Raw genomic sequence first — 27,014 nt, 5'->3', positions numbered from 1 at the left:
TACTTCAAAGACCCAGTGACCCTCGACTGCGGGCACAACTTCTGTTTCGCCTGCCTGCAGATGTGCTGGGAGGATCTCACCGCGGGGGCGGCGGATACCTTCCCGTGCCCGGTGTGCCACTTCCGCTTCGCGCGCATCCACTTCAAGAGGAACCCGCAGCTGCGGAATCTGTCCGAGATCGCCCAGCAGCTCCAGCTCCGGCGGAGCGGGCGGCAGCCCAGGCGCCGGGAGCACCCCGTGTGTGAGACGCACCACCAGTTCCAGACCCTGTTCTGTTCCGAGGACTTGCAGGTGTTATGCCCGCAGTGCAGCTTCTCGGCGGAGCACCGCTCGCACTTCGTGAGCTCGGTGCAGAAGATCTTCCCGTACCGCCGGCGGATGGTGGAGGAGTCCCTGCGGACGCTGCAGAGGAACGCCAGGCTGGCGGAGAATGTGATCGCCATGCAGGGCTCCCGGGCCCAGGAGCTGAGAGCGAGGGTCGAGCTCCGCGAGGACGAAATCAACTCCGAATTCGAGCGAGTCCGGTGGTTTTTCCAGGATCAGCAAGAGGCTCTCCGGAAGCAGATGCGCGAGGAAGAGTTCGGCGTCTTAACCGAGCTTCGGAACCATCTGGCCAAGCTCGCGGGCCGGGTTACCACCCTGGGCCACCTGCTGAGAGAGGTCCAGGACCAGCGAGCCCGGTCAGACGTGGAGCTGCTGGCCCAGGTGAAGAGTCTCCACCACCGGTTTCAAGATCGGAAAAGCCCCGACCTGCTCTCGTTCAGGTGGAAGGAATACGCCCTGGGGCTCCCGCCGCAGTACTCCGGCCTGGAGCGCATCATCAAGCCATTCCACATCCACGTGTCTTTGGATCCCGCCACGGCGCATCCCCAGCTGGTTGTTTCTGAGGACCGGAAAAGGGTGTGGTCTTCCCGGGGAAGACCGGGCAGCTCCCGGGAGATCAACCCCTGCGCTGCCGCTGTTCTGGGTGCCGAGAGATTTGTTTCTGGCCGCCACTTCTGGGAAGTGGAGGTGGGAAACAAAGCCAAGTGGGCACTGGGCGTGTGCCAAAACCGCCTCCCTAAGGACTGGGGCCGGGGCACGAAGGTGCACAGGGGTGTCTGGGCAGTGGGGACCGCTGCTGAGGAGGGGTACGTAGCTCTGGGTCCCCGGAAAACCCACATCATGCCAAGAGTCAGACCCAATAAGGTTGGCATTTTTTTGGACTATGAATTAGGGGAGGTTTCCTTTTACAATATGACTGACAAGTCCCTTCTCTATATCTTTAGTGACTCGTTTACCAATACCATTTGCTCTTTTTTCTGCCCTGGAATAGATCCCGAACCTCTAAAAATTGTGCCAATATCTCCATGAATAAAAGGCAAGTTAGGGCTAGATTAGACAGTGAATTGCACCTTACTATTTCTAGAACCCTTGAAAAAAACTTTTTTTTTTTTTTTTTTGCCAGTCCTGGGCCTTGAACTCAGGGCCTGAGCACTGTGCCTGCCTTCCTTTTTGCGGGAGGCTAGCACTCTGCCACTTGAGCCACAGCGCCACTTCTGGCTTTTTCTATATTTGTGGTGTTGGCTTCGTGCATGCTAGGCAAGCACTCTACTGCTGAGCCACATTCCCAGCTCCCCTCCTCCGTTTTGTGCTAGCACTCAGGCTTTAACTCAGCCCGGGTGCTGTCCCTGAGTCTTTTTGCTCAAGGTTAATGTTCTATCACTGTGTCCCCTTCAGCTCTTTGGTGGTTAATTGGAGATAAGATTCTCACAGATTTTCCTGCCACCCTCAGATCTCAGCCTCCGGAATAACTAGGGTTACAGGTGTGAGTTACCAGCGCCTGGCCTACCTCTCTTGCATTTAAGCACAAAAACCATGGCTGTTGCTAGGTGTAATGGCAGAAGTTTGTTCGGCCCAGCACTCGGGGCTGGACAGGAGGATTATAAGAGCCAGGCCAGCCTGGACTGTATAATGAGACTCTCACTTTAATTTTTGAGGGGCATCTGAGGTCAAATTCAGAGCTCACTATTAGGAAAGTTATGTCAATCCTGGCTACAATAAACTATATCCCTAATCTAGGTGCCAACTGCTTTAGATGCTAAAATATTTGAGAAGCATATTACTAAACACTGCCAATAGTGTATTTTGCTTTGAATGAGCATAGTGACACATACCTATAATCCCAGCACTCAGGAGATACGAGGCTAATCTAAATAGTATAGAGAAACCCAACTCAAAATAAAAGGGGGGGGGGCTAGAGAAAAAAAATTAATTTGCAAGGTGTTCTTTCCTTTTGTAAAAATTCATCATTAGAAGCTGTTGCTATTATTTAGATATTATGTTTACAAGCTAACAACCTTTCCATGCGGGTTTTCTTTTTCTGTACCTTTCAAAAATATTTCAAAAAATTTTATTTCGTGTATCAGTTGTATGTCTGATTGCTTATTTCAATGAATAAATGAAGTCTTTAACTTTCCAAACCTGTCCTCAGACATATGTACAACCTGTACAAATTTTATTTTTACTTTTAATTTTTAAAAAATTAGCATACATTGTTCCATTTTCATTCGTGTATACAATTCCATGGGAAAAATTCTGGTTTCTTTGGTTTATGTCCTATTGGATGTCTAACTCAAGGCTTCAGTACAGAAGCAATTTCCCCAGCACCTGAAGAGATGCTTAAATATACATATAGATTTACAAATTCTCCAAAGGAAACATCACGCCTTTGCCTATAAAAATCTTACTAAGGGACTGGGAATGTGGCTTAGTGGTAGAGTGCTTGTCTAGCATACAGGAAGGCCCTTGGTTGATTCCTCAGCACCACATACACAAAAAAAAGCCAGAAGTGGCAGAGTGCTAGCCTTGAGCAAAAAGAAGCCAGGGACAGTGCTTAGGCCCTGAGTCCAAGCCCCAGGACTGGCCAAAAAAAAAAAAAAAAAAAAAAAATATATATATATATATATATATATATATTTTAAGGCTGTTAATAGAACCAAGATGCTAGTAGTAGAGTGTTCAGAGATAGTGTTCAGACTTGAGCCAAAAGCAAAACAAAATTAACAAGACAACTGTTCGGCAGGCATTGGTGACTTATCTGTAATCCTAGTTAGTCAGGAGGCTAAGATCCAGGGGATTGAGCTTCAAACCACTGGGAACTCTGTTTTGGAAAGTAACCAGCCAAAGACAGAGGGTCAGGTGGGGAGGTGGAAATAATGTTATTACTTTTTATTGTTTGGATAAGTCTTAATCCCAAGATTGGAGATGGAGGAATGGGGGCAGAACTCTTCTTTCTTACTATTTTACTCAGTGATTTGAGTTCTTGTAATAATTCACCCTCTGTGTGTAAATGAAATCTACATTTTGTGTGTTTGAGACTGCCCTGGTAATTATTTAAGCAGCTCTTCCAGGCTAAGGGGCAGTAAGGGGGTGAGATTGGTTGGAAAACATAAGCGTGTAAAAATGTCAGAGCACCCCCACAAAACTAATGTATGCTAAGAGAGACAGCTCTTTGCTTCTTGTCTGCCTCTATCACATGCTCCTGCAACCACAGTTTTCTCCATCAGGGAAGAATCAACAGACGCGAGGGCTTTGGAATTGGAAACTGTTGGGATGAAGGTGTTCTAACCTAGCCTGGGTTATTTTATTCCTGTGGGGCTGGGGATCAAGACCAGGGCTCTGCTCTCTTTGTGCATGTTAGCTAGTGAAGTACTCTACCATAGAGCTACACAACCTCACTCCTGGGCCTTGAACTCAGGGCCAGGGCTCTGCCCCTAAGCTCCTTTGGCTCAAGGCTAGTACTCTACCAATTGAGCTACAGCACCACTTCAGGCTTTTTCTGTGATTAATTGGAGATAAGAGACTCATGGGCTGGGAATGTGGCTTGGTGGTAGAGTGCTTGCCTGGCATGCATGAAGCCCTGGGTTCAATTCCTCAGCACCACATAAAAAAAAAAAAAGCCAGAAGTGGCACTGTGGTTCAGGTGGCAGAGTGCTAGCCTTGAGCAAAAATAAGACAGGAACAGTGCTCAGGCCCTGAGTTCAAGCCCCAGGACTGGCAAAAAAAAAAAAAAATTCTGGTCATAGTCTGGTGGCGGAGGAACCTAGGCAAGCAAGATTGATCCTGCGAGGGAAAGGTCATGGCTGATGACCTAAAGTGATTCTTGTATAAGAAGTTACCAAGTGTTGAAGGACTCTATGCTATTGCTGTGTTGGATAGAGATGGAGTACCTGGTATAAAGTGGCCAATGATAATGCTCTAGAGCAAGCTTTGAGACCTGGTTTCTTATCTACCTTTGCCCTTGCAACAGACCAAGGGAGCAAACTTGGACCTTCAAAGAATAAAAGCATTGTCTGTTACTATAACATCTGCCAGGTAGTTCAGTGATTTACCTCATTTCATAGCCAGTAGGAAGGCCAACACAGGACTGATTATCAGTCTAGAAAAGGAACCGGTCAAAGTTGTGGATGTTTCTTCATCTGATGGTGGTTTTGATGTATGCCTTATAAAAACACAAGTCAATCTAGCACTCTTTAGACCACAATAATACTTTTCTCTATTTGTAAGAAAGGGCCCCCCTTTCCACCTTACACTAAAGAATCAGCCTATAGGTGTACTTTATAGACAGATCAGGTATTACATTTGCTTTGTAAGGTCTTTTCTTATTTAAAGAGATCCGGGGATGATGGGGATGATTTGACATGGTTCAGTCTGTCACAACTCCTGTGGAGTTAGTACAGTCACCACATAAGGATAGGATCCTATTCAGTGGCTCAGAATCAAAATGGTGCATTGATCCACTTGAGCCACTGAGCGCGCCCTATCATACAGGACTCCCCGGCTGCAAGCGCACAGCAGACTCTCTTATTGTGAATAATAATGAGGGCATATTTTTCTTCCATTGTATTTTATTTCTTTGCATTGAGTGTGAGGAAAATAAAATGGCTTAATAAAAGTAATAAAATCAGTACAATCACTAACTTTATATATATTACTTTGCAGTGTAGCTATATATCACTAGTGGGTTCTTTTCAGAGGGTGCTTCTCTTTAATGAAAAGGAAAATTATAGCTTACTCTTCCTACTCTGCTCTCTATAACCAGTCAGTGTTGTAATGACTTTTCTTTATAGAATTTAAATGTGACTTGTTACTGAATCCTGTTATCAGTATGTATATAAATGTGGTAGTTTTAGCCATTTGCATACATGAGTATAAATAAAATAGTATATTTTTTTAAAGTCTCATGGGCTTTTCTGCCCTAGCTGGCTTCAAGTGGAGATCCTCAAATCTCAGAATTCTGATTAGCTAGAATTTCATGTGTGAGTCATCAGTACCCAGCTTTTTTTTTTTTTTTTTTGGCCAGTCCTGGGCCTTGGACTCAGGGCCTGAGCACTGTCCCTGGCTTCTTTTGCTCATGGCTAGCACTCTGCCACTTGAGCCACAGCGCCACTTCTGGCCATTTTCTATATATGTGTGATGAGGAATCGAACCCAGGGCTCCATGTATTTGAAGAAAGCACTCTTGCCAGTAGGCCATGTTCCCAGCCCCCCACCCTTTTTTTTAATGCTGGTACTGGGCTGGAGCTCAGGGCGCTTTTCATTAGCTTTCTCACTCAAAGCTGGCACTGTACTTGGGCTACACCTCTACTTCCCATGTTTTTGGTTGTTAGAGGTAAGAGTTTCACACACTTTCAGCCACCAGTGCCTGGCTAGCTGGTTGGCTGGCTTCCTTTTTTTTTTTTTTTTGCCAGTCCTAGGCCTTGGACTCAGGGCCTGAGCACTGTCCCTGGCTTTTTTTTTACTCAAGGCTAGCACTTTATCACTTGAGCCACAGCGCCACTTCTGGCCATTTTCTATATATGTGGTGCTGGGAAATTGAACCCAGGGTTTCATGTATGTGAGGCAAGCACTCTTGCCACTAGGCCATATTCCCAGCCCCATGGCTGGCTTCCTTTTTCAAAAAATTTTAATTAAATTTTATTGACAAGGTGATGTACAGAGGGGGTACAGTTACATAATAAGGTAGTGAGTACATTTCTTGTCATATTTATTATACCCTCCCTCATTTTTCTTTCCCTTCCCTAGTTCAGGTAATCATATATACAATATCCAGTGTACCAAAATCATATACAGTAACCACATAGGGTATGCCAAAGGAAGTTCACCTAATTGGCTTCCTTTTTTGAGGCAAGGTTTCACTGTGTAGCCCAGATTAAGCCTTGAGCTCACTAAGATTGTCTTCAAACTTGTGTGCCCATCATGCCTGGCTCTAGCTTAGTGTGTGTGTGTGTGTATGTATGTGTATGTGTGTGTGTATGCATGCTCACACGCCTGCACATTTGCCAGTCCTGGGATTTGAACTCAGGGCTCACAGCTCTACTTCCTGCTTTTTGGTGGCTAATTGGAGATAAGATTCTCCCAGCCTTTCTTGCTGAGGCTGGCTTCACCTGAGATCCTCAGACCCCAGCATCCTGAGTAGCTAGAATTAAGGATGTGAGCCACTATGCCTAGCTTTTCTTCCCCCTAGGCCTGGGGCTTGAACTTAGAGCCTGGCCACTGTCTCTGAGCTTCTTTTGCTCAAGGCCATAACTCTACCACTTGAGCCACAGCATCACATCTGGCTGCTTCTGGTCATATGGTACTGAGGAATCAAACCCAGAGATTCGTGCATGCTAGGCAAGCGTTCTATCACCAAGCCACATTCCCAGCCCTCTTTTTTCTTTTCAACATTTAAATGCTGCCCCTGGCATTGGTGGCTCACGCCTGTAACCCTAACTTCTCTGAAGGCTTAGCGCTGAGGTGCTCTGTTCAAAGTCAGCTTGGGCAGGATGGACTATGAGACTCTTAACTCCAATAAACTCCTGAAAAAAACCAGGTGTGGGGCTGTGGCTCAAGTGGTAGAGTGCTAGCCTTGAGCAAAAGAAGCTCAAGGACAGAGCCCAGGCCCTGACTTCAAGCCTCAGGACTGGTGGGGGGCTGGGGGGGGGGGGGAAGGCCGCTGGAGGGTAAGGAGGTGGCAGAGAAGTAGGGATGGTCAGTTGTGGGTGCCGGCTAGAAGGTCAGGCGCCTGCGCTGAGGAAGTTAGTATCCCTGGGTGCCCACCTGCCATTTCCAGCCACAGGCCCAGTGCAGTAAACTGCACTCTGCAAAGGAGAGTTAAGACTGTGGGATCTGAACATGCAACACCCTGGGAAAGATCAGGATAAAGTCAACCTTAGCTCGGATGGAATTAAAGTGTTACAAGGATTAATAAAGCCTTCGAAAGGGTAACCATCCCATTTATCCACAAGGGAGGTGACCTCCACCTGTGAGATTACAACACTGTTTGCTTATTCCTGCTGGAGAAATCCTCCCTGCAGTCACTGGCCCTGCCCTCCAGGGAGGAGCCCCACCCTTTTGTGGGCGGGGCCTCCAGTTCCCACCCTCCCTACTTGAGCTGTGGCCCGCCACTCAGCGAGCAGTCCGTGCCTGGCTGCCTTTGAGGTCGCTTTGGGAAGTCTGAACCTGCAAGAGCCTCTGAGAGCCCCGTGCTCCAGGTAAGCAGAAAGGGGGGGGGGGAGGGGGGGGAGGAAGGAAGCCAAGTGGGTGTGGCAGGCACTGTTCTTAACCCAGGAGAAGACTGCAGATAAAGTTACCTGAACTCAACTCTGATTCCTTTAAAAAAGTACTATTTTTTTTTTTTTACTAAACATGGGATTATGCATATTTCAATACACAGTCATTGGGTCAGAGCAGATCAGAGTCATTTACTGATCTAGCGACTTGATATTTGCTGGGTGCTGTGCTTGAGTTTTTGTGCTCAAGGCTAAGTGCTCTTCTGCTTGAGCCACATTTTTACCTCCAGCTTTTTGGTGGTGAATTGGAGCTAAGACTTGTAAGGTTTGCCCGAAAGGAAACCCACCGCCTGGTTCAGGCAGAGAAGAGGTTATTGGGGGAGAGCAGTCTGCAGCCCACACAAGATGGAGGTGTGGGGAGAAGGAAGGAAAGAGAGAGAAAGAGAAAAAGAGTAAGAGGAAGGAGAAAGGGAACAAGTGCGAGTAAGAGAGAAAAGGAAAGAGAGTAGGGACTCGAGCCGGATTATATAGGGAAAGTCCAGAAGTATGGCCAGGTGGATAGGATGTGACCTCAGAGAAGGGGGAGAAAACTGCTTCCAGGTAACGCAGCTACTGGCGCAGACAGAAACAGGTGGGGGGCATCTGCATGGAACCCTCCCAAGACTCTCCCAGACTTTCTTGCCCAGGTTGGCTTGAACTGAGATTCTCAGACCTCAGAATCCTGAATAGCTAGAATTCCACATCTGAGCCACCATGTCTGCCTTTTTATTTTTTCTATTTTTTGGGGGGCGGGGCAGTCCTGGGGCTTAAGCTCAGGGGCAGCGCACAGGCTCTACCACTTGAGCCATAGCAACACTTCTGGCTTTTTCTGTTTATGTGGTGCTGAGGAATCAAACCTAGGGCTTCATGCATGCTAGGCAAGCATTGTACCACTAAGCCACATTTATCCCTCCTTCCCCTCCCCCTCCCCCTCCCCCTCCCTCTCCCCCTCCTCCTCTTTTCTTTCTTGAACATTTAAAGGTTGCCCCTGGCATTGGTGGCTCACGCCTGTAACCCTAACTTCTCTGAAGGCTTAGCTCTGAGGTGCTCTGTTCAAAGTCAGCTTGGGCAGGAAGGACTGCCCAATAAACTTAACTCCAATAAATTCCTGAAAAAAGCCAGCTGTGGAGCTGTGGCTCAAGTGGTAGAGTGTCCGCCGCCCAGGCCCTGACTTCAAGCTCCAGGACTGGAAAGAAAAAAAAAAGGCCGCCTGCGGGGAAGGAGGTGACAGTGAAATGGGGGCGGTTAGAGGGTGAGGCTAGATGGTCAGGCGCCTGCGCTGAGGAAGTTAGTACCCCTGGGTGTCCACCTGCCACTTCCAGCCACCGGCCCAGGGCAGGAAACCGCACTATGCAAAGGGGAGTTAAGACAGTGGGATCCGAACGTGCAGCACCCTGGGCAAGGTCAGGATAAAGTCAACCTTAGCTCGGATGGAATTAAAGTGTTACAAGGATTAATAAAGCCTTCAAAAGGGTAACCATCCCATTTATCCACAAGGGAGGTGACCCAGCTGTGAGATTTGAACACAGTTTGTATATTCCTCGGAGTCTGAACCTGCAAGAGCCTCTGAGAGCCCCCTGGCTCCAGGTAAGCAGAAAGGGGGGAGGAGGGGGGATGGGGGGAGGGAGCCAGGTGGGTGTGGCAGGCACTGTTCTTAACCTAGGAGAAGACTGCAGATAATGTTACCTGATAGTTACCTAGCTCATACCTGCAACCCTAGTTACATATCTTGGAGTTTGTTTTGATAAATAGATATAATTTTATATAAATCTGCAGAGGCACTTCTGCATTGCAACTTTGTGATTCTATCCTGAGTATCCTCTTTGTCTCACTGTGTGGGAGTATCCAGAATCCTGTATAATTAATTTATCATATCCTAGTATATTTTAGATCTAATTTCTGTATACCAAAGAACACTCATTTGTTTCTTTGAGCTTGGCTTACCTTACTTAACGTGATTTGTCCTGTCCTATTCATTTCCCTGCAAATGATATTATTTTATTCTTTCTAATGGCTGTATAAAATTCCATTGTGTATAGATACCACATTTGTTTTGGGATCAACTCCTCTATTGTGGGGCATCTGGGCTGTTGCCATACCTTGGCCATTGTGAACAGTGCAGCAATAAACATGGATGTGCAGGTGTCTTTATCATATCTGGCTCATAATGTTCAGGGTAGATGCCCAGGAGTGGTATGGCCAGGTCATAGGAAAGGGCTATGTTTAGGTTTCTGAGGAACCTCCAGACTGCTGTCCAGACTGGTTGTACTAGTTTCCATTTCCACCAATAGTGCAATAGGGTTCCTTTTTCCCACATCCCCACCAACATTCGTTGTTGTTGGAATTCATAATGTTGGCCAGTCTGACTGGGGTGAGATGGAATCTCAGAGTTGTTTTGATTTGCAGTTCCTTTATGGCAATGAGGGAGGCTATTTCCTGTGTTTCCTTGCCATTCTTACCTTTTCTGAGAAGTCTCTCTTAGCTCTCTTGTATAGTTAATGATTGGTTTATTATCTTTGGGAGGGGTTAGTTTATAGAGCTCCTTTTTTGTTGTTTTGTTTTTGTTTTTGTCAGTAGTGGGGCTTTCACTCTGGGCCTGGGAGCTGTCCTTGAGCTACTTAGCTCAAGGCTAGCACTCTACCACTTGAGCCACAGTACCAGTTTTCTGGTGGTTAATTGGAGATGAGAGTCTCACAAACTTTCCTGCCTTGGCTGGCTTTGAACTACGATCCTCAGATCTCAGGCTTCTGAGTAGGTAGGATTACAGGCCTGAGATGAGGCCTTTGTTGGATATATTTCTGTTAAAGATCTCCCAGTCTGGTGGCTGTCTTTATAGTTTAGTAGCTGTCCTTTGCTGTGCAGAAACCTTTTCATTTGGTGTAATCTCATTTGTCAAGTCTCTCCTATTTGCTGTGTTCTTGGGACTCTTTTCAAAATGCTTATGCTTGTACCTATAACTTCCAGGGTTTCTCCTATTCCCTTGTGCATCAATTTCAAGGTTTTAGGCCCAACACTGAGGTCTTTGATCCACTCTGAGTTGATACTGATCCATTTAAAATTTTTCTGAATATGGATGCCCAGTTTCCCAACACCAATTATTAAAGAGGTTATCTTCTTGGCTGGGAATATGGCCTAGTGGCAAAAGTGCTTGCCTCATATACATGAAGCCCTGGGTTCCAGTCTTTTTTGTTTGTTTGTTTTTTGTTTTGCCAGTTCTGGGCCTTGGACTCAGGGCCTAAGCACTGTCCCTGGCTTCTGTTTGCTCAAGGCTAGCACTCTACCACATGAGCCACAGCGCCGCTTCTGGCTCTTTTCTGTATAATGTGGTGCTGGGGAATTGAACCCATGGCTTCATGTATATGAGGCAAGCACTCTTGCCACTAGGGCATATCCCCAGCCCTGGGTTCCATTCCTTAGCACCACATATATAGAAAAGGCCAGAAGAGGCACTGTGGCTCAAGTGGCAGAGTGCTAGCCTTGAGCAAAAAGAAGCCAGGGACAGTGCTCAGGCCCTGAGTCCAAGCCCAGGACTGGCAAAAACAAACAAATAAATAAGTAGGTTATCTTCCTACAGTATCATCAGCTCCCTTATCAAATATCAGATAGCTGTAAGTATATGGTTTTATTTCTGGGTCTTCTAGTCTGTTCCATTGATCTTTGGGTCTGTTTTTGTGCCAATAGCTGGTTTTGTTGTAGCTTTGTGGCTATTTTTCCCCCAGTCCTACTTGAACTCAGGGCCTGGGCAACTGTCCCTGAGCTTTTGCTCAATGGTAGCACTCTACTACTTGAGCTACAGCACCACTTCCTGCTTTTTCTGTTTATGTGGCACTGAGGAATTGAACCCAGGGCTTCATGCATGCTAGGCAAGCACTGTAGCACTCAGCCACATTCCCAGCCCTGTGGCTATTATTTTTTAGACATGTTTCAATCAATCAGGAAAAACAGTGTCGGGTCTGGCAATGAGTCTCACAAGCTTTCCTGTCCAAACTGGATTTTAACTGAGACCTCAGATCTCAGCCTGTCAATTAGCTAGGAATACAGGTGTGAGCCACCTGCACCTGCCTTCCAGATCTGCATTTTTTTTTTTTTTTTTTGCTCGTTCTGAGGACTGAACTCCGGGCCCAGGCACTGTCACTGGCTTCTTTTTCTAAGGCTAGCACTCAAATCATTTGAGCCACAACACCACTTCTGGCTTTTTTCCACTTATGTGGTACTGAGGATCAAACCTAGGGCTTTGTGCATGCTAGGCAAGCTCTCTACCACTAAGCCACATTCCCAGCCCCAAGTTCTGCATTCTTATTGATATAATGCTCTTCATTGCTTTGCTTTACACTAATTATTTTTGTTGTTGCAGAAACCTGATCAGTGGATTGTGAAGTGTTCCACAGTAGAACTACTTATGTGCTTGTTCATTTGCACTGATTCTTTGCATTGATCTCTACTTCCTGTGAAATATTACATAGCCAAGCCTGAGTTGGTGGAGCCCCAAAATTTCAAGAGTGCCTGGAGACCATCCCTCTTGAACATCTGCTTCTGCGGCTGAAGGAAGGAGGAAGCCACAGCTGTGTGCAGGGTCACAGCCCCAATGGAACTCCCAGAGGACAAGATGCAGAGAGAGTCTTCGTCAGATCCTCCCCATGCAATGTCCTCTGCAACCTCCCTGGCCCTGCTCAAAGATCAGGTCACCTGCCCCATCTGCGTGACTTACCTGAGAGACCCGGTGACCACTGAATGCGGACACAACTTCTGTCACTCCTGCATCTTCCAGTGTTGGGAAGGTCTCCAAGACACCTTCCCCTGTCCCCTCTGCCTCCACTATTGTCCTAGCAATGTCCTCCAGAGCAACACACAGCTAGGCCACCTGGTTGATATTGTCATGCAGATGGCTGGCACGCAGAGCCAGAAGAGCCTGTGTGAGCAGCACAGAGAGGCCCTGGACTTGTTCTGCAATGAGGACCTGAAGCTGTTGTGCGCCCAATGCGGGTTCTCTCCCAGTCACCAAGACCACCACCTCATGCTCATTCAGGAGGCCGCAGCGGTTCAAAAGAAGAAACTGAAAAGCTACAAGAAGCACCTGGAAAAGCAGGTCAGTGACCTTAAGAAGGAGTGCCAAAGGCAAGATGCCATTTGCAGGGTGAACATTTTTAAGATCCAAAAGTGGCACAAGGAATTGCAATTGGAGTTTGAAAATTTTCAACGCTTCCTGAGTGGAGGATACACGGCAATCATCTCTGGACTAGGTTTAGAAGAGAAGACTATTGAAACCCAATTGTTTGCCAACACAAGGAATATCAAGAATCACCTGTCCATGATGAAGTGTCTCCTGAGTGAAATGACAGAGAAGAGTCTACAAGCAGATGTAGATTTGCTGAGAGATGTTAAGAGCCTTCAGGAGCGGTACAGTACCATGCACATTCCCACAGAGGTTTCCTACGAGTTACAAGACAACAACCCCTTCCCTCCGCATTATGTTGGCCTGGAAAAACTGATCAGCACATTTCAGGTAGATTTGACCTTCCAGCCTCGGGGTTCACACCCTATTCTGAAAGTCTCCAGGAATGAAAAGGCTGTGACGATAGTGAGGGAATTAGATGATTGGTGTAGTACCTGTCCTTTCTCTGTCACGGTTGAGACCCAGGAAACATTTCAAAGTGGAAGGTCTTTTTGGCAAGTAGAGGTGAAAGGCTCAGGGCAGTGGTCCTTGGGGGTGTGTCAGAAGCCTGCCTCAGAAGGCACCAAGTGTACCTGTTGCGGCAGCGGAGAGCAGCAATTTGTGCACCCCATCCATTCCAGCAGGGCGAGACGGGCTAATCGCCTTGGTGTCTTTCTAGATTATGAGCTTGGAGAGATTTCCTTTTATGATTTGGAGAGTCGAAACTGCCTTCAGGTTTACAGGGCTGAGTTTACAGGTATACTTGTGCCCGTTTTCTCTATCAGCTCTCATTCCACCACATTTCTTTCTATCTGCTTTGACTCCAAGGAATGACGGACTGGGCTGTTCTGGTCACCATTTTTTTTTTTTTTTTTTTTTTTGTGGGGCTCTATGGAAAGAACTTGGAATGAAGGCTCAGGACCCTTTCTCTGATCCCCTAATCTCCAGAATAATCCCTCTTCTTGCCTGTTGAGTATCAAATGGGGCCCATTGTGGGAGGAAGGGAGGTGTGCCCCCTCTAGGCAAGGTGTGGTCAGCTACTGTCAATGGAGCAAGGTGATCGAGATCCTGCCCTTTGCCCCTTTTCTGCTGCTGTTCCCTGCACCTCAAAGATGGAAATGTTTCCTGTTCTAGGCACAGGGAAGGGGCTTCTTGAACTGTAATAGTGGGCAAAAGAGACTTCTTTCTGGTAACACTGACCTGAGCTTATCAAGAGTTAACAGACATACTATATATTCTGTACATTGTATACTGTACGTTATGTAAATATCGAACTATGTCACTTGAAGGTAGGGATGGGGGGAGAATGATGGAAGGGATCATATAGATCAAGATGCCGTGTAATCACAACCAGACATATGGAATTAAAACATCTTTGTAAAACTACTTAACTTTTTATAAGTTGAGTTACATAAACAAGGAGAGAAGGAACATGCCCCAGGAAAAGAATAAGCCAGGAAAGCAGGGAAGCAATTTGGGCTCTGCCTCTAAGCCTAGCTACTCCAGAAGACGTGATCCAAGGGTTGTGACTCCAAGTCAGTGTGGGCAGCCAAATCTACAAGACTGATCTCCAATTTAACCATCAAAAATCCATGTGTTCTTAAGGAATATGAGTAATAAAAATATATGCAACAAAAGAAAGTGGTAATGACTTTGATTTTTAACATTTTGAAGTTTTTATTGGCATCCATTCATTGCATAAGGGGATAATTTCTTTTTTGTAGGTCATGCAGCTTGAACTCTGGAAGTAGGCTCTGTCACTAGTTTCTTTTGCTCAAGGCTAGCACTCTACCACTTTGCGCTTCAGCTCCAGTTTTCTGGTGGTTAACTGTGAGAATAGAGTCTCATGGGCTTTGAACCACTATCCTCAGATCTCAGCCTGTTGTGTAAGCCACAAGCACATGGCTCCTTGCAGAATTTCTATACATGCATACAATGTGACCCATCCACCTGGCCCTAACCACTATATTTTTATTCTCCACTCCCCCCCCTTTTTTTGACAGTCCTTGGGCTTGAACTCATGGCCTGGGCTCTGTCCCTGATCCTCTCTGTGCTCAAGGCTAAAGCTCTACCACTTGAGCCAAAGCATCACTTCCTGCTTTTTATATGGCCTAGTGGTAAAATGCTCGCCTCGTATACATGAAGCCCTGGGTTCGATTCCTCAACACCACATATATAGATAAAAGCCAGAAGTGGCGCTGAGGCTCAAGTGGCAGAGTGCTAGCCTTGAGCAAAAAGAAGCCAGGGACAGTGCTCAGGCCCTGAGTTCATGCCCCAGGACTGGCAACAAAAACAAATAAACAAAATGGAGGAGCAGGGTGCTTAGTGGCTCAAGCCTGTAATCTTAGCTACTGAGGAGGTAGATCTGGAAGACTGCAGTGTGAAGCCACACCTGGCAGAAAAGTCCCCAGGTGACACCTCCCCACCAGAAAATGAAGTGGAGCTGTGGCTCACAGTGGTAGAGATCCTTGAGCAAAAGAGCTCAGGGGCAGCACCCAGGCCCCAAGTTCAAACCCTATGACCCACCCTCCCCATCCCCAAATGGAGAGGGGTGGCGGCCATGTAGGCCACTTGTGGAGAGCTTGCCTAGCACTTGCGAGGCCCTGAGTTCGACTGACAGCAAGTGGGGTAGGTGGAGAAAGAGGAAAACAAGGAAGCTGGAAGTGTGAGTTTTTCTGGCCTTTTATTATAGCATGTATTTCAACCGGTGTATAGGATTATTTCACGGAGACATTTCCACAGAAAACATGCAATGCATCCCATATACAGTGTATTCCATCAATCTCTCCTGCACACCCCTCCCCCCATTATCTCCTTGCCCAAAACAATTCCAACAGCTTTTGTCGCAAACTCTCTACTGGTACCACACTCATGCAGTCCCTCTTGCATGTTAGTCCAACTCTTCTGCCAGCACCAGCTTCCCAAATGATTTTCGATAGCATTAGTGCCTGCGCTGGCTTTGAACCACAATTCTCAGGTCTCAGCCTACTGAGTAGCTAAGATTATAGGCATGAGATACTAGCTGGTATGTACCTTGCTTTTGCAATAGGTCCTCAATTTTTTTTGCCAGTGTTGGGATAATAGACTTGCTCCACCCAGGCAATGGTATGGTTTAAAGACCTAAGCCTGGTGCAGGTGGTTCATGCTTGTAATGTCGAGATGAAGATCTGAAGCCAGCCCAACCAGGAATAGTCCTGCTAGACTCTTATCTACAATTAACACCCCTCCCCCTAAAAAGGATAAAGCTGGAAGTGCAGCTGTGGCTCCTTGAACACAGAGGACCAGGGACAGTGCTAAGCCCTTGAGTTCAAGCCTCAGGACTCAATACACATGAAAAAGCAAAGAACTGGTGGCTCATGCTTGCAATCCTCGTTACTCGGGGCTGAGATCTGACAATCCTGGTTCAAAGTCCAGGTTCTCGAAGAAGCTCACACTTATAATCCTTGCTATTCAAGAGATCAAGAAAATTCCATTAGGGGCTGGGGATATGGCCTAGTGGCAAGAGTGCTTGCCTTGTATACATGAGGCCCTGGGTTTGATTCCTCAGCACCACATATACAGAAAACGGCCAGAAGGGGCGCTGTGGCTCAAGTGGCAGAGTGCTAGCCTTGAGCAAAAAGAAGCCAGGGACAGTGCTCAGGCCCTGAGTTCACGGCCTAGGACTGGCAAAAAAAAAAAAAAAAAAGAAAATTCCATGAGACTCCATTCAAAAATAACCAGGAAAAGGTTGTGCTACAAGCATCACTCAAAGGAGGACTGAAAGTTTGAGGCCACAAAGCAAAGACCTTAGTTTTTAACTTTTGTTTTTTTTTGTTTTTATTTGCCAGTCCTGGGGCTTGAACTCAGGGCCTGAGCACTGTCTCTGGCTTCTTTTTGCTCAAAGCTAGCAATCTACCACGTGAGCCACAGCACCACTTCTGGCTTTCTGTGTATGTGGTCCTGAGGAATCGAACTCAGGGCTTCTTGTATGTGAGGTAAGCATTCTACCACTAGGCCATATTCCCAGCCCCAAGATCTTAGTTAAAAAAAATTTTTTTTAAAAAGCTACTTTCCAGGCACCACTGGCTCACACCTATAATCCTGGCCAGTCAGGAGGCTGAGATCTGAGGATTGTGGTACAATCCTGTCAGCCTGGGCAGGGCAGGAAAGTCTGTGAGACTCTTATCTCATTAACCACCAGATACCTGAAAGTTGTGCTGGGGCTCAAATGCTAGAACACTGGCCTTGAGCTGAAGAGCCCAGGGACAGCACCCAGGCCCAGAGTTCAAGCCCCACAATGGGCCAAAAACAAAAAAAGGGCTACTTTACAGATTAATGGCAATGGCCAACCTCTGAAGTAATTCCCCTAGGCCTCTTGGTTTTCTGTGGTGCTAACATTTGAATTCTGGGCCCTGGGCTTGCTAGGCAATCACTCTACACCTTGAGCCATACCTCCCACCTTTTTCTTTTTTTTGAATTTTTATTGTCAAACTGATGTACAGACAGGTTACAGTTTCATATGTTAAGCATTGGATACATTCCTTGTACTGTTTGTTACCTCCTCCCTCATTCCCCTCTCCCACCTTTTTCTTGTTTGAGGTGGTCTCACAATATAGATCAGCTTACCCTTGAACTCAGGATTTTGCTTTAGCCTCTGAAGTGCTAGATTAGAGGAGGAAGCCATTATACTCTGCTCAAGGCTTTTAATTTTTTCTTAAAAGGAAAATACATAAACATTGATTACAACAAAGAAACTATAATGTCTTATTGGAAGCTAGTGCAGTAACACATATTCCTTAGTTATCTATAAAATAGGCTAACTTGAGGCCTTGCCCTTGAGTCACTCTTTCAGTCCTCAGTTTTCCTCCCCTTTTGCTGGGTATTGGATAGAGCGTCTTCAGTCCCAGCATAGCTGGGATTACTGGTGTCAAGTAACAGATATGTCAAATAACAGAAAGAAAAAGTCTTCCAATAATTCATCACTCAGAATCTGTTACTGTACAGATTTTAAGGGGTTTACTGTCAGTTCCAACGTAGAAATAAGGCAGAAGTGCTTCATTAAAATGAACAACATTGTAACTATGAAGAAGAGATCCATCATCTAAATTGTAAAAGGAAATCTCACCCATTTCAATGTCTAAAAACACACCAATCTTAGTAGGTGTTACTTTTGGCAGGAGGTAGATTCTCTTAGAACCCAAGGCAATATAATTAGACTTGAAATGCCATCCTATTGCCCATATTCCGTCCTGTTTTAAGAGTTGTTGTTTCTGATCCCTTTTCCTCCTGGGAAGAGACTGTTTACAAACACCCACGATCCAATCACGCTTGTCTTTCACATCTACCTCCCAGTACTGCCTTCCAGAATGATATGCCTTAGATCCCAAAACAGCTGGGCAGAGATAAAACCTGCTTGCTAGGGGCGGATATTTTTGCATGCATCCATATTGCACAGATTTCCCATCTTCTGAGATCCTGAGTCGACAATGTGCTGTTTCAGGGTCTAGAATTACATCTGTTTGGAAGCTCTTGATGATTGGGTTGAGGCCTGAATACTGTGGAGGAAGCCAGTTTCCACAGTCTTCGAAAGTGAATGAAAAATCTTCTGGGCTCTTTAAGCCTTTATACCTGTCATAGACACTCTTAAGGTTTGTCAGCAATTCCATTTCTGACTGTACACATATCTTTTCTACTTCCTTTAACAGGATTCTCACTGAGGAGGCATATTCTGAAGTTTTGGCGAGGCTTTCACTTAGTTTTGCTGAATTAACTATTTCTTCTTCCTGCAATTGCTTAAGGAGCATCTCGTGTTGGTTTTTGACAAACAACCTATGTTGTTCAAATTCAAAGTTTATATCTTTCCTCCTTCGCTCTACCTTTCTCTTCAGTTCCAGGGGTCTTCTAGTCTGCATGGCTAGCACTTTCTTAACTCGCTCCATCCTGTCTTTGTACAGCTCCATGGAACATGCTAGTTGTTTCCTATGCAAGCGTGCAGCCTTCTGTATGGGCCAAATACGGTGATGCTGGTGACTAGTGGAGCAGCACCGGCGACATAAAACCTCCAGGTCCTTCTGGCAGAAAAAGGCCATGGCTTCTTTGTGCTTCTTACACATGAGCTTGCCTTGCAGTCTTCTCTTGCGTCTTCCAGTGGGGAACAGCTTAGCAATCCGAGTCAAGTTACCCAGCTGGAGATTGCTTGAGAATTTTCTTTCTGGACAGTTAAGCTGGCAAGAAGGACAGGGGAAACTCTTCTCTTGACCCTTCCAGGATGACCTGATGCAGGAGAGGCAGAAGTTATGCCCACAGGGCAAGGTCACTGGGCTTTTGAAGTATTCCAGACAGATGGGGCAGCTAGCCTCAGCTTGGAGGTCTTCCTGAGCTTTTGCAAACTCCATTGAGCCTGGAGCAAAGGTGTGGTTCACCGCCATGCTTCTTTTCATAAGGTCTGGTCCTGAGGAAGCACAGGCACTCTTCCCAAGATCTTCCAAAAGGCTGTTTTCACCTCCACTGGCTTGCCATGCTAGTGTCAGCCTCTAAAGACATGTTTAAGAAAAGAAAATTAGAGGGCTGGGTAGAATGCTTGCCTCGTATACATGAAGCCCTGGGTTCAATTTCTCAGCACCACATATACGGGAAAAGCCAGAAGTGGCGCTATGGTACAAGTGGTAGAGTGCTAGCCTTGAGCAAAAGGAAACCAGGGACAGTGCTCAGGCCCTGAGTTCAAGCCTCAGGACTGGCAAGAAAAAAAAAAGAAAAAAGAAAATTAGAAAATGAAACAGGTCTGGAGTCAGGCTGGGTACTGGCTGGAGGAAGGGAAGGAGGGTGAATACAGTTATGACCTGCAAAGTGCAGGCCAAAGTGGCATAGTACCAGCTATGGGTAGGAGGAGTCCAGCAAGGGAATGAGGCTCTGAGTTCAAGGCCTGATACCAGCATCCACATGAAAAGCCCACTGTAGCTGGGCACCGGTAGCATAAACCCTGTAATCATAGTTAACCCAGGAGGCTGAGATCTGAGGATCAATCACAGTTTGAAGTTAGACCAGGCAGGAAAGTCTGTGAGACTTTTATCTGCAGAACCTGAGTTCAAGCCCCAGAACCAGCACCAGGAGAAAATAAAAAGTGTGTATGCGTGCAAGAAAAGCTGAATGTAGGTGGAGAGCCTGTAATCCTAGCCAACCTGGGCAGAAAAATCTGAGAGTTATCTCCAATTAACCTAAAAAAGCTAAAGTAGAGCTGTGGATCAAGTAATAAAGCACCAGCCTTCAACAAAGAAGCTAAGCCAGAGAGCAAGGCTCTGAGTTCAGCCCCAATAGCAAGCATGCACACACACAAGGGGAGACAATTTTGCCCTTATTTTCATAATATTCATCCATGCCAGTTTTAAGCTAAAAACTCATCTATCAAGCTTGCAAGCCATTCACCCACAAATAGAGCATTTTCCCCTTTCCCACATACTCTGTTCACTCTGTTCTTCTCCCTGCTCTTTCTTGCAACCCCAGAACAATTAAGAGTACTAGTATGGGCAAAGCTGTGACATGTGAAGGTGGTGAGCTAGCAAGTTCTTTCCTTGCAGATGTCCACTTACAAGCAGGAATTTACAAATGACCCCTAAACTCAAGGCTTGCCCCAGCACCTGTGGCCTGTACAAGCAAAAGCAATTATAGACCTGGCTCCTCCAGTAATTCCTGATGAAACCAGCATCCTTTTCATCTCTTTGACCTATGAGAGTTACAACTTAATATGGAAATAGTTATGGGGCTTTTTTCTTTTTTTGGCCACAGCAGCTTTCTATGTTAGATATATTAGAATCTGGACATAAACAAGGTCTCTACATTGCCTATGCTCATGTCACCTTTGTTCTTAAGATTATCACAATGTCAATCTTCCAGCCCGGAAGCCTATTGGTTCTGGGTAGTTTAACTTGGCCACAGCCCTTCACTTAGGATTACGTCTTCCTTAATTTAAACTTGTCAGCCAGGTGGTTTGGCATGCTAGCATACCAGCACTTGGGAGGCAGAGGTAGTAGGGTCATGAGTTTGAAGCCAGTAGGGACTATGTATTGCAATGGTCTTAATACTACTAATAATCTAAATAATACCTGCCAATAGCTCTCCATAGACCAGGACAATGTTTTCTATTGTTAGCTTATCATTTCCCCATGTCTTTTCCTTAGTCCAAATATTAGTCTCCAGAGCAAAAGAGACTAATAGCTCTATGCTAAATATCACTGCGATGCTATGGGTCTTCTATATGGCTAGATTCAAATGTAACAGCAGAACAGTTCAGAGAGGAGGGAGATAATATTCTCAATTAGAGGTGTAAAAGCCTGCAGGGTCTTGCACCGCTCCTCTGGCAGTAAACTAACTGGCATAAGCAACTGGGGGCATAATTTCTGAACCCATGCTGCTGCTTCAGACTCCCACAGTATCCTAGCTTTCTTTTCCCCACCCCCTCTTTTTCTTGGCCAGTCCTGGGGCTTGAATCGGGGCCTGGGCTCTCTGTCCCTGAGCCTCTCTGTGCTCAAAACTAGTGCTCTACCACTTGATCTACTTCTGGCTTTTTCTGAGTGGTTTATTGGAGATCAGCGTCTCACAGGCTTTCCTGCTTGGGCTGGCTTTGAACCAGGACCCTCAGATCTCAGCCTCCTGAGTAGTTAGGGGAGTCCTACACTGCTTTCTATCCTACATAGCTTTCTGTATCTGCATCACAGTGAATACATGTCCATATTTACTCATATTTACATGTCCATATTTACTCATATTTGATTATTTCAAGTGCAAGGACAGATAAAACAAATTGGAAGCTAGAACTGTGAGGTAATAACATCTCTCTCACATTATGAGTACATGTAAAAAAAAAATCCTGCAAGGCACCCGTCATACTCCACGACATTTAGCACTTGCACAACAGTATGGCAGCATGCTGTGGAGGTAGAGGCCATCTCGGATCCGCCAGGAGCCCTGAGTTCAAACTCTAGCACTGCAGAGAAGCGTTACAAAGCCGAGTGCTGGTGGCTCTCGTCTGTAATCCTAACTCAGCAAGCTGGGATCTCGGGGGTAAAAAGGTTTGAAACCAGACCGGGCAGACAAAAGTATGTGAGACTCTTATGTCCAATAAACCAGGGAGGGAAGGGAAGCAAGAAGCTGGGCTTAGATGAGGCTCAAGAGATCGAGTGTCAGCTTTGGGCAGAAGAAGCCATTCAAGAGCATGAGGCCCTGGGTTCGAGCTCCGGTAACAGCACAGAAGAAGAAAAGTAAAAGGATGAGACGGGAATCCTTCCCTTGGAGGGTGCACGTGAAAGGAGGTGGTGGGTTGTCACTGCCGTCCCAAGAACTCCCCGTTCCCAGCCCTGGCCGGGCCCTCCCCGGACTCACCTTCCGGAAGGTTCCCCGGTTGCAGGCTCACTGTCCCAGCCTCCCAGCCCGGCCTAGGGGCCTAGGCAGGGCCTAGGCCTTTCCACACACCCTCCCCGGGCAAGCCCAGAAGCCCAGTCCCTGACCAGCCAAGGCCGAGGGCTGGCTGCCAGTGGACGCCCGGACAGCAGGCAGGAACAAGCATTCCTCCGGCCCGCTGTTCCCCACTAGCGCGCTGACGACTTACCTGGAATGGAGGGCGCGACTGCTCCCGGGAGCACGGAACCGGGGAGAACGAGGATGAAGCCGTATAGCAGCAAGCCGGCCTTCCAATTTATCTCACAAGACTCTGTCGGTGATTGGCTCACCGCCATAGCCTCACGCGGTGATTGGTGGGCCCACCTAGAGTGGGCGGAGACTGGGTTTGCGCATGCTCCCTCGTCCTCGTAGCGGGAAGCACGTGAGGTGACGCCTCGGCGAGCAGGCGGTGGCTGCACCGTGGCGAGGATCGAGGTCGGACAGCCGGCTGGTGGAAAAGCTTCCCACCACCCTCTGCCCAGTCTCCCAGGCAGAGGCCAGCGCTGCCGGAAGTCAGCTTTACGTAGCCCAGCCCGGAGCTCAGGTAGTAAGGAGGAGGGTGGGTCGTGAGGGCCCTGGGGCCTGGACGTTTGCATCTCAATGGTGAGCGGGTGGGGACGACTGGGTCCCTCCCTTCTCCTCGGATCCTGCCCAGCCCACGTCCAGGTTCCCGGCCCTGAGGAGAGACTGAGTGGTTGAGAGTAGCTTAGTCCCTAGTCGGAGGCTGACCGAGAGGCGGGGAGCGGGGGTTCCTTCAGGCCAAACATAGCTAACCCGAAAGGGAAGCAGAGGGGCGGGAGTTAGAAAATGGTTCCAGCCCCGGGGCTCCGGCTTGTGATTGTAGCTACTGAGGGAGCCTGGGATCTGAGGGTGGAAGTTCGAAGACAGCCGGGGCAGGAAAGTCGGTGAGACTGACTCCTAACTAACCACTAAAAAGTCGGACGTGGAATTGGCCCAACCGAGTGGTAGAGTGTTAGACTTGTGCGGGAAAGTTCAGAGACAGCACCCGGGCCCCCCGAGTTCAAGCCTCTGAACACACACACACACACACACACACACACTTTCCAAGGATGATTGGAAACAAAAGAGATCTAGGGGCTGGGGGAAAACTGGAAGTGAGTCACATTTTTCTGACCTAATTTTTTTTTATTAGCATTCATTTTAACCAATGCATAGAAGGTTCTTTCCTCCCTTCCTCTTTCTTTTCTTCTTTTTCTTTCCTTTCCTTTTTGTTGGTTGTGAGGCTTGAATTCAGGGCCTGGGTGCTGTCTTTGAATTTTTTTTTAGTCAAGGCTAGTGCTCTATTACTTTGAGCCACAACTCCACTTTTAGTCTTTGTTTTGTTTGTTTTTTGCTGGCTAATTGGAGATGAGTCTCACAAACTTTTCTGCCCAGGCTGGCTTTGAACTATGATCCTCAGATCTCAGCCTCCTGAACCTAGGATTATAGGCGTGAGTCACCCGTGTCTGGCTGATTTTGAACTTTCAGGTTCTATATTTCTATTAACATTTGGTTTTATTTCTTGTGAGAATTCTGTTCAGTTGCTTGTCTTTTATTAATTGGTTTGAGAAATTAAATATTGGGCTCGGGAATAGAGGGAAGGAATGACATTGTCCAAAAAGAAATGTACTCATTACCTGACTTATGTAACTGTAATCCCTCAATATATCACCTTTGTAACGATTTTTAAAAGAATTTAAGGGGCTGGGGATATGGCCTAGTGGCAAGAGAGCTTGCCTCGTATACATGAGGCCCTGGGTTCGATTCCCCAGCACCACCTATACAGAAAATGGCCAGAAGTGGCGCTGTGGCTCAAGTGGCAGAGTGCTAGCCTTGAGCAAAAGGAAGCCAGGGACAGTGCTCAGGCCCTGAGTCCAAGGCCCAGGACTGGCCAAAAAATAAATAAATAAATAAAAATAAAAGAATTTTAAAAATTAAATATACTTAATAGAAAATAATCCACAAATGCCAAATCATAGAAACATTTAAATTTAAAGCATACAGATTAGACAACTAGTCTGTTTTCCACCCACCTCCATAGGACTCTTGGAGCTGGTGGTATTGTTGAGTGGTAAAGTGCTTGCCTAGCAAGCAGGAAGCCAATCCCCTTCCCCTCCACACCAAAAACAAGCCCCCCAAAACATCCATCATGTTCCCATTTCTTTTGCTTTTAATTACAGTTTTGGAGTTGTATAGGTTTGGGGTGGAGAGCAATGGGCCAACCTGGACTGTAGTTCTCCTACTGTAGTATTCCTCTTGTTTATGCATCCTACTTATACCACGTATGTGGGATGACAGGTAGGAGACACCATGTCTAGCTCTTTTATTTTTTTGGATCTGGGACTGGGACTTGAACTCCATACCTGATATTAGTACTCATAGACTAGCACTGTACCAAATGAGCCATACCTCCAACTTCTGTCCCTGAGCTTTTGTGCTCCAGGTTAGAATTCTACCACTTGAACCACAGCTCCATTTCCAGCTTTCTTTTGGTGTTTAAGTAGCAATAAGAGTCTTATGGATTTTCCTGCCCAGGTTGGCTTCAAACAGTGATTCTCAGATCTCAGGCTCCTAAGTAGCTGGGATTACATGTGTGAGCCTCCAGTACCAGGCATTTCCAGCCTTTTAGTTGAGATGGTGACTCACTAACTTTTTTCCCCTAGGCTATCCTTGAAACATGATTTTCTGATGAGCTGAGATTATAGACATGAGCCACTGTTCCTACCTCTATAATTGATTTTTCAGATGTTATTTTGCCCTAGATCAATTCTGAATCTGGATCTTCTTATTTTCTGTCTTCCTAGTAACTGGGATTATAGATGTGTATCACCATGACAAACTTGATTTTGTGATAGGGCCTCACGATTTATTTGTTGAGGTTGCTCTGAAACCACAGTCCTCCTCTCTCTGTTGCCCAAGAAGCTGGAATTACAGGCTTCATTATCATGCCCAACTTATACTTTTTTGATATTTTTCTGTCAATATCATTACATATATTGTTTATATATGGGGCTGGGAATATGGCCTAGTGGCAAGAGCGCTTGCCTTGTATACATGAAGCCCTGGGTTCGATTCCCCAACACCACATGTATAGAAAATGGCCAGAAGTGGCGCTGTGGTTCAAGTAGCAGAGTGCTAGCCTTGAGCAAAAAGAAGCCAGGGACAGTGCTCAGGCCCTGAGTCCAAGGCCCAGGACTGGCAAAATATATATATATATATATATATATATATATATTGTTTATATAGATTCACTTTATTTAAAGTTTATTTTTCACTGTATGTCATCTTATAGCTTGTTTAGCCATTTATATATTGAACATTTGTTTTTACTTTTTTTGCTGTCACAGTGTTCACATAGATAAATATTTGAACACAGTGCCTTGAGTACTTGTTCAAGTGCTTATAAACTATGTATGTATGTAATCTATCTTATCTATCCTGTATATATACTGTATCCATCTATCTTATGTAACTATGTATCTGTTTAATCTAGCTACCTACTTATCAGTTGATCTTCTCTATCCTATATCTATCTATGAAACACATGAGTGCCACAGGATTTAGCACCACAGAAATGATTGTTTTTCTCACTGTATTTCCAAATTCATTATCATGTACTATTGTTATTATGCTATGGTAAAGATTGGTAAGACACATTTTAATTTGTGTCTTTTGAAAAATTTGAATGCTATTTATATACATTGTCTTTTTCTTTCTCTTTTTTTTTTTTTGGCTAGTCCTGGGGCTTGGACTCAGGGCCTGAGCACTGTCCCTGGCTTCTTCTTGCTCAAGGCTAGCACTCTGCCACTTGAACCACAGGTACCACTTCTGGCCATTTTTTGTATATGTGGTGCTGGGGAATCGAACCCAGGGCCTCATGTATATGAGGCAAGCACTCTTGCCACTAGGCCATATCCCCAGCCCTATACATTGTCTTTTTCATTTTCTGGTTGTTTTCCCCTCATTGATTTGTTTTAACCTGCTGTGTCTTGGACATTTAAATATATGTTGCAAATAGTTACTTACAATTACCTTATCTTTGCTTATATTGGCATTTTTCCTTTGTTTTTACAGTCTTACTCATAGGGAGGTATGTTGTTGTTGTTGTTCTGGTCCTAGGCTTGAACTCAGTACTTGGATGCTGTCCCTGAGCTTTTTTGTGCTTAAGGCTAGCATGACTTGAGCCACAGCTCTATTTCTGGGTTCTCTTCTTCCTACCCTTCCCCTCCCTTCCCTCCCCTCCTTTCTTTTTCCCTTCCTTTCTCTCTTTTTCTCTCTCACTTTCTCTCATTTCTGGGTTCGAGACTCCTCTGAGCCTCAGCTCACTTTGGGTTTCCAGACTCCTCTGAGCATCTGCCCATCCTGTCCATGCCGTTGGTCCGTCCCTCCATCCTGGGCTGAGGAATCTCAAGCCGAGGCTCAGAGGCGGCTCTCAAACCCGGAAATGCCTTCTGAGACCAGCGCCCTAACTTGCCCAGGCCTTCCCAGAGCCTGAGAAGCTGTGGCTTAGCCTTAGTGATCTGAGTGGAGTGAGTGCAGTGTGCCCCGTTACCACACATGAATCACACGGCCCACGCCGCCTCTGCAGCTTCATGTCCTTTCTACACAGACTTGCTTAAAGACATCTCCTAAGAGACTTGGGGGGAGTATATGTGTGCCACCTCAGGTTAAAAGTCCAGGGAAAGCCAGGCACTCGTGTAGTTCGCACCTACGAAAGTCCTAGAAGAGCTGGGTGCTGGAGGCTCAGGCCTGTCATCTTAGCTTCTCAGGAGGCTGAGATCGGAGAATCACCGTTCAAAGCCAACCAGGGCAGGAGACTCTTCAGTTAACCACCAGAGAATCAGAAGTGGCACTGTGGCTTAAAGTGGTGAGCACTAG

At 46.3% G+C, this 27,014-nt stretch overlaps 1 protein-coding gene and 1 long non-coding RNA gene across 2 annotated transcripts; both read right to left on the bottom strand.

Annotated features, from left to right (window-relative positions):
* Positions 1-1,931: 1,931 nt before the first annotated feature.
* LOC125339587 lies at positions 1,932-4,995 on the bottom strand. The gene is made up of 3 exons (XR_007208565.1): positions 4,835-4,995; positions 2,702-2,708; positions 1,932-1,941 (listed from the first exon to the last, which is right to left on the bottom strand). It is a non-coding gene; the product is annotated as an uncharacterized LOC125339587 (long non-coding RNA).
* Positions 4,996-17,578: 12,583 nt separating this feature from the next.
* Positions 17,579-19,249, bottom strand: Trim60 (tripartite motif containing 60). Its single transcript, XM_048330782.1, has one exon. It carries the CDS (start codon positions 19,142-19,144, stop codon positions 17,684-17,686), a length of 1,461 nt encoding a protein of 486 aa, XP_048186739.1. The 5' UTR covers positions 19,145-19,249; the 3' UTR covers positions 17,579-17,683.
* Between the last annotated feature and the right edge of the window lie 7,765 nt (positions 19,250-27,014).

The sequence above is a fragment of the Perognathus longimembris genome, chromosome 21 (assembly GCF_023159225.1).
Source record: "Perognathus longimembris pacificus isolate PPM17 chromosome 21, ASM2315922v1, whole genome shotgun sequence".
NCBI classification, from domain to species: Eukaryota; Metazoa; Chordata; class Mammalia; order Rodentia; family Heteromyidae; genus Perognathus; species Perognathus longimembris.
Note: the sequence above shows the minus strand (reverse complement) of the source record. Positions and strands in the feature narration are given on the sequence as shown.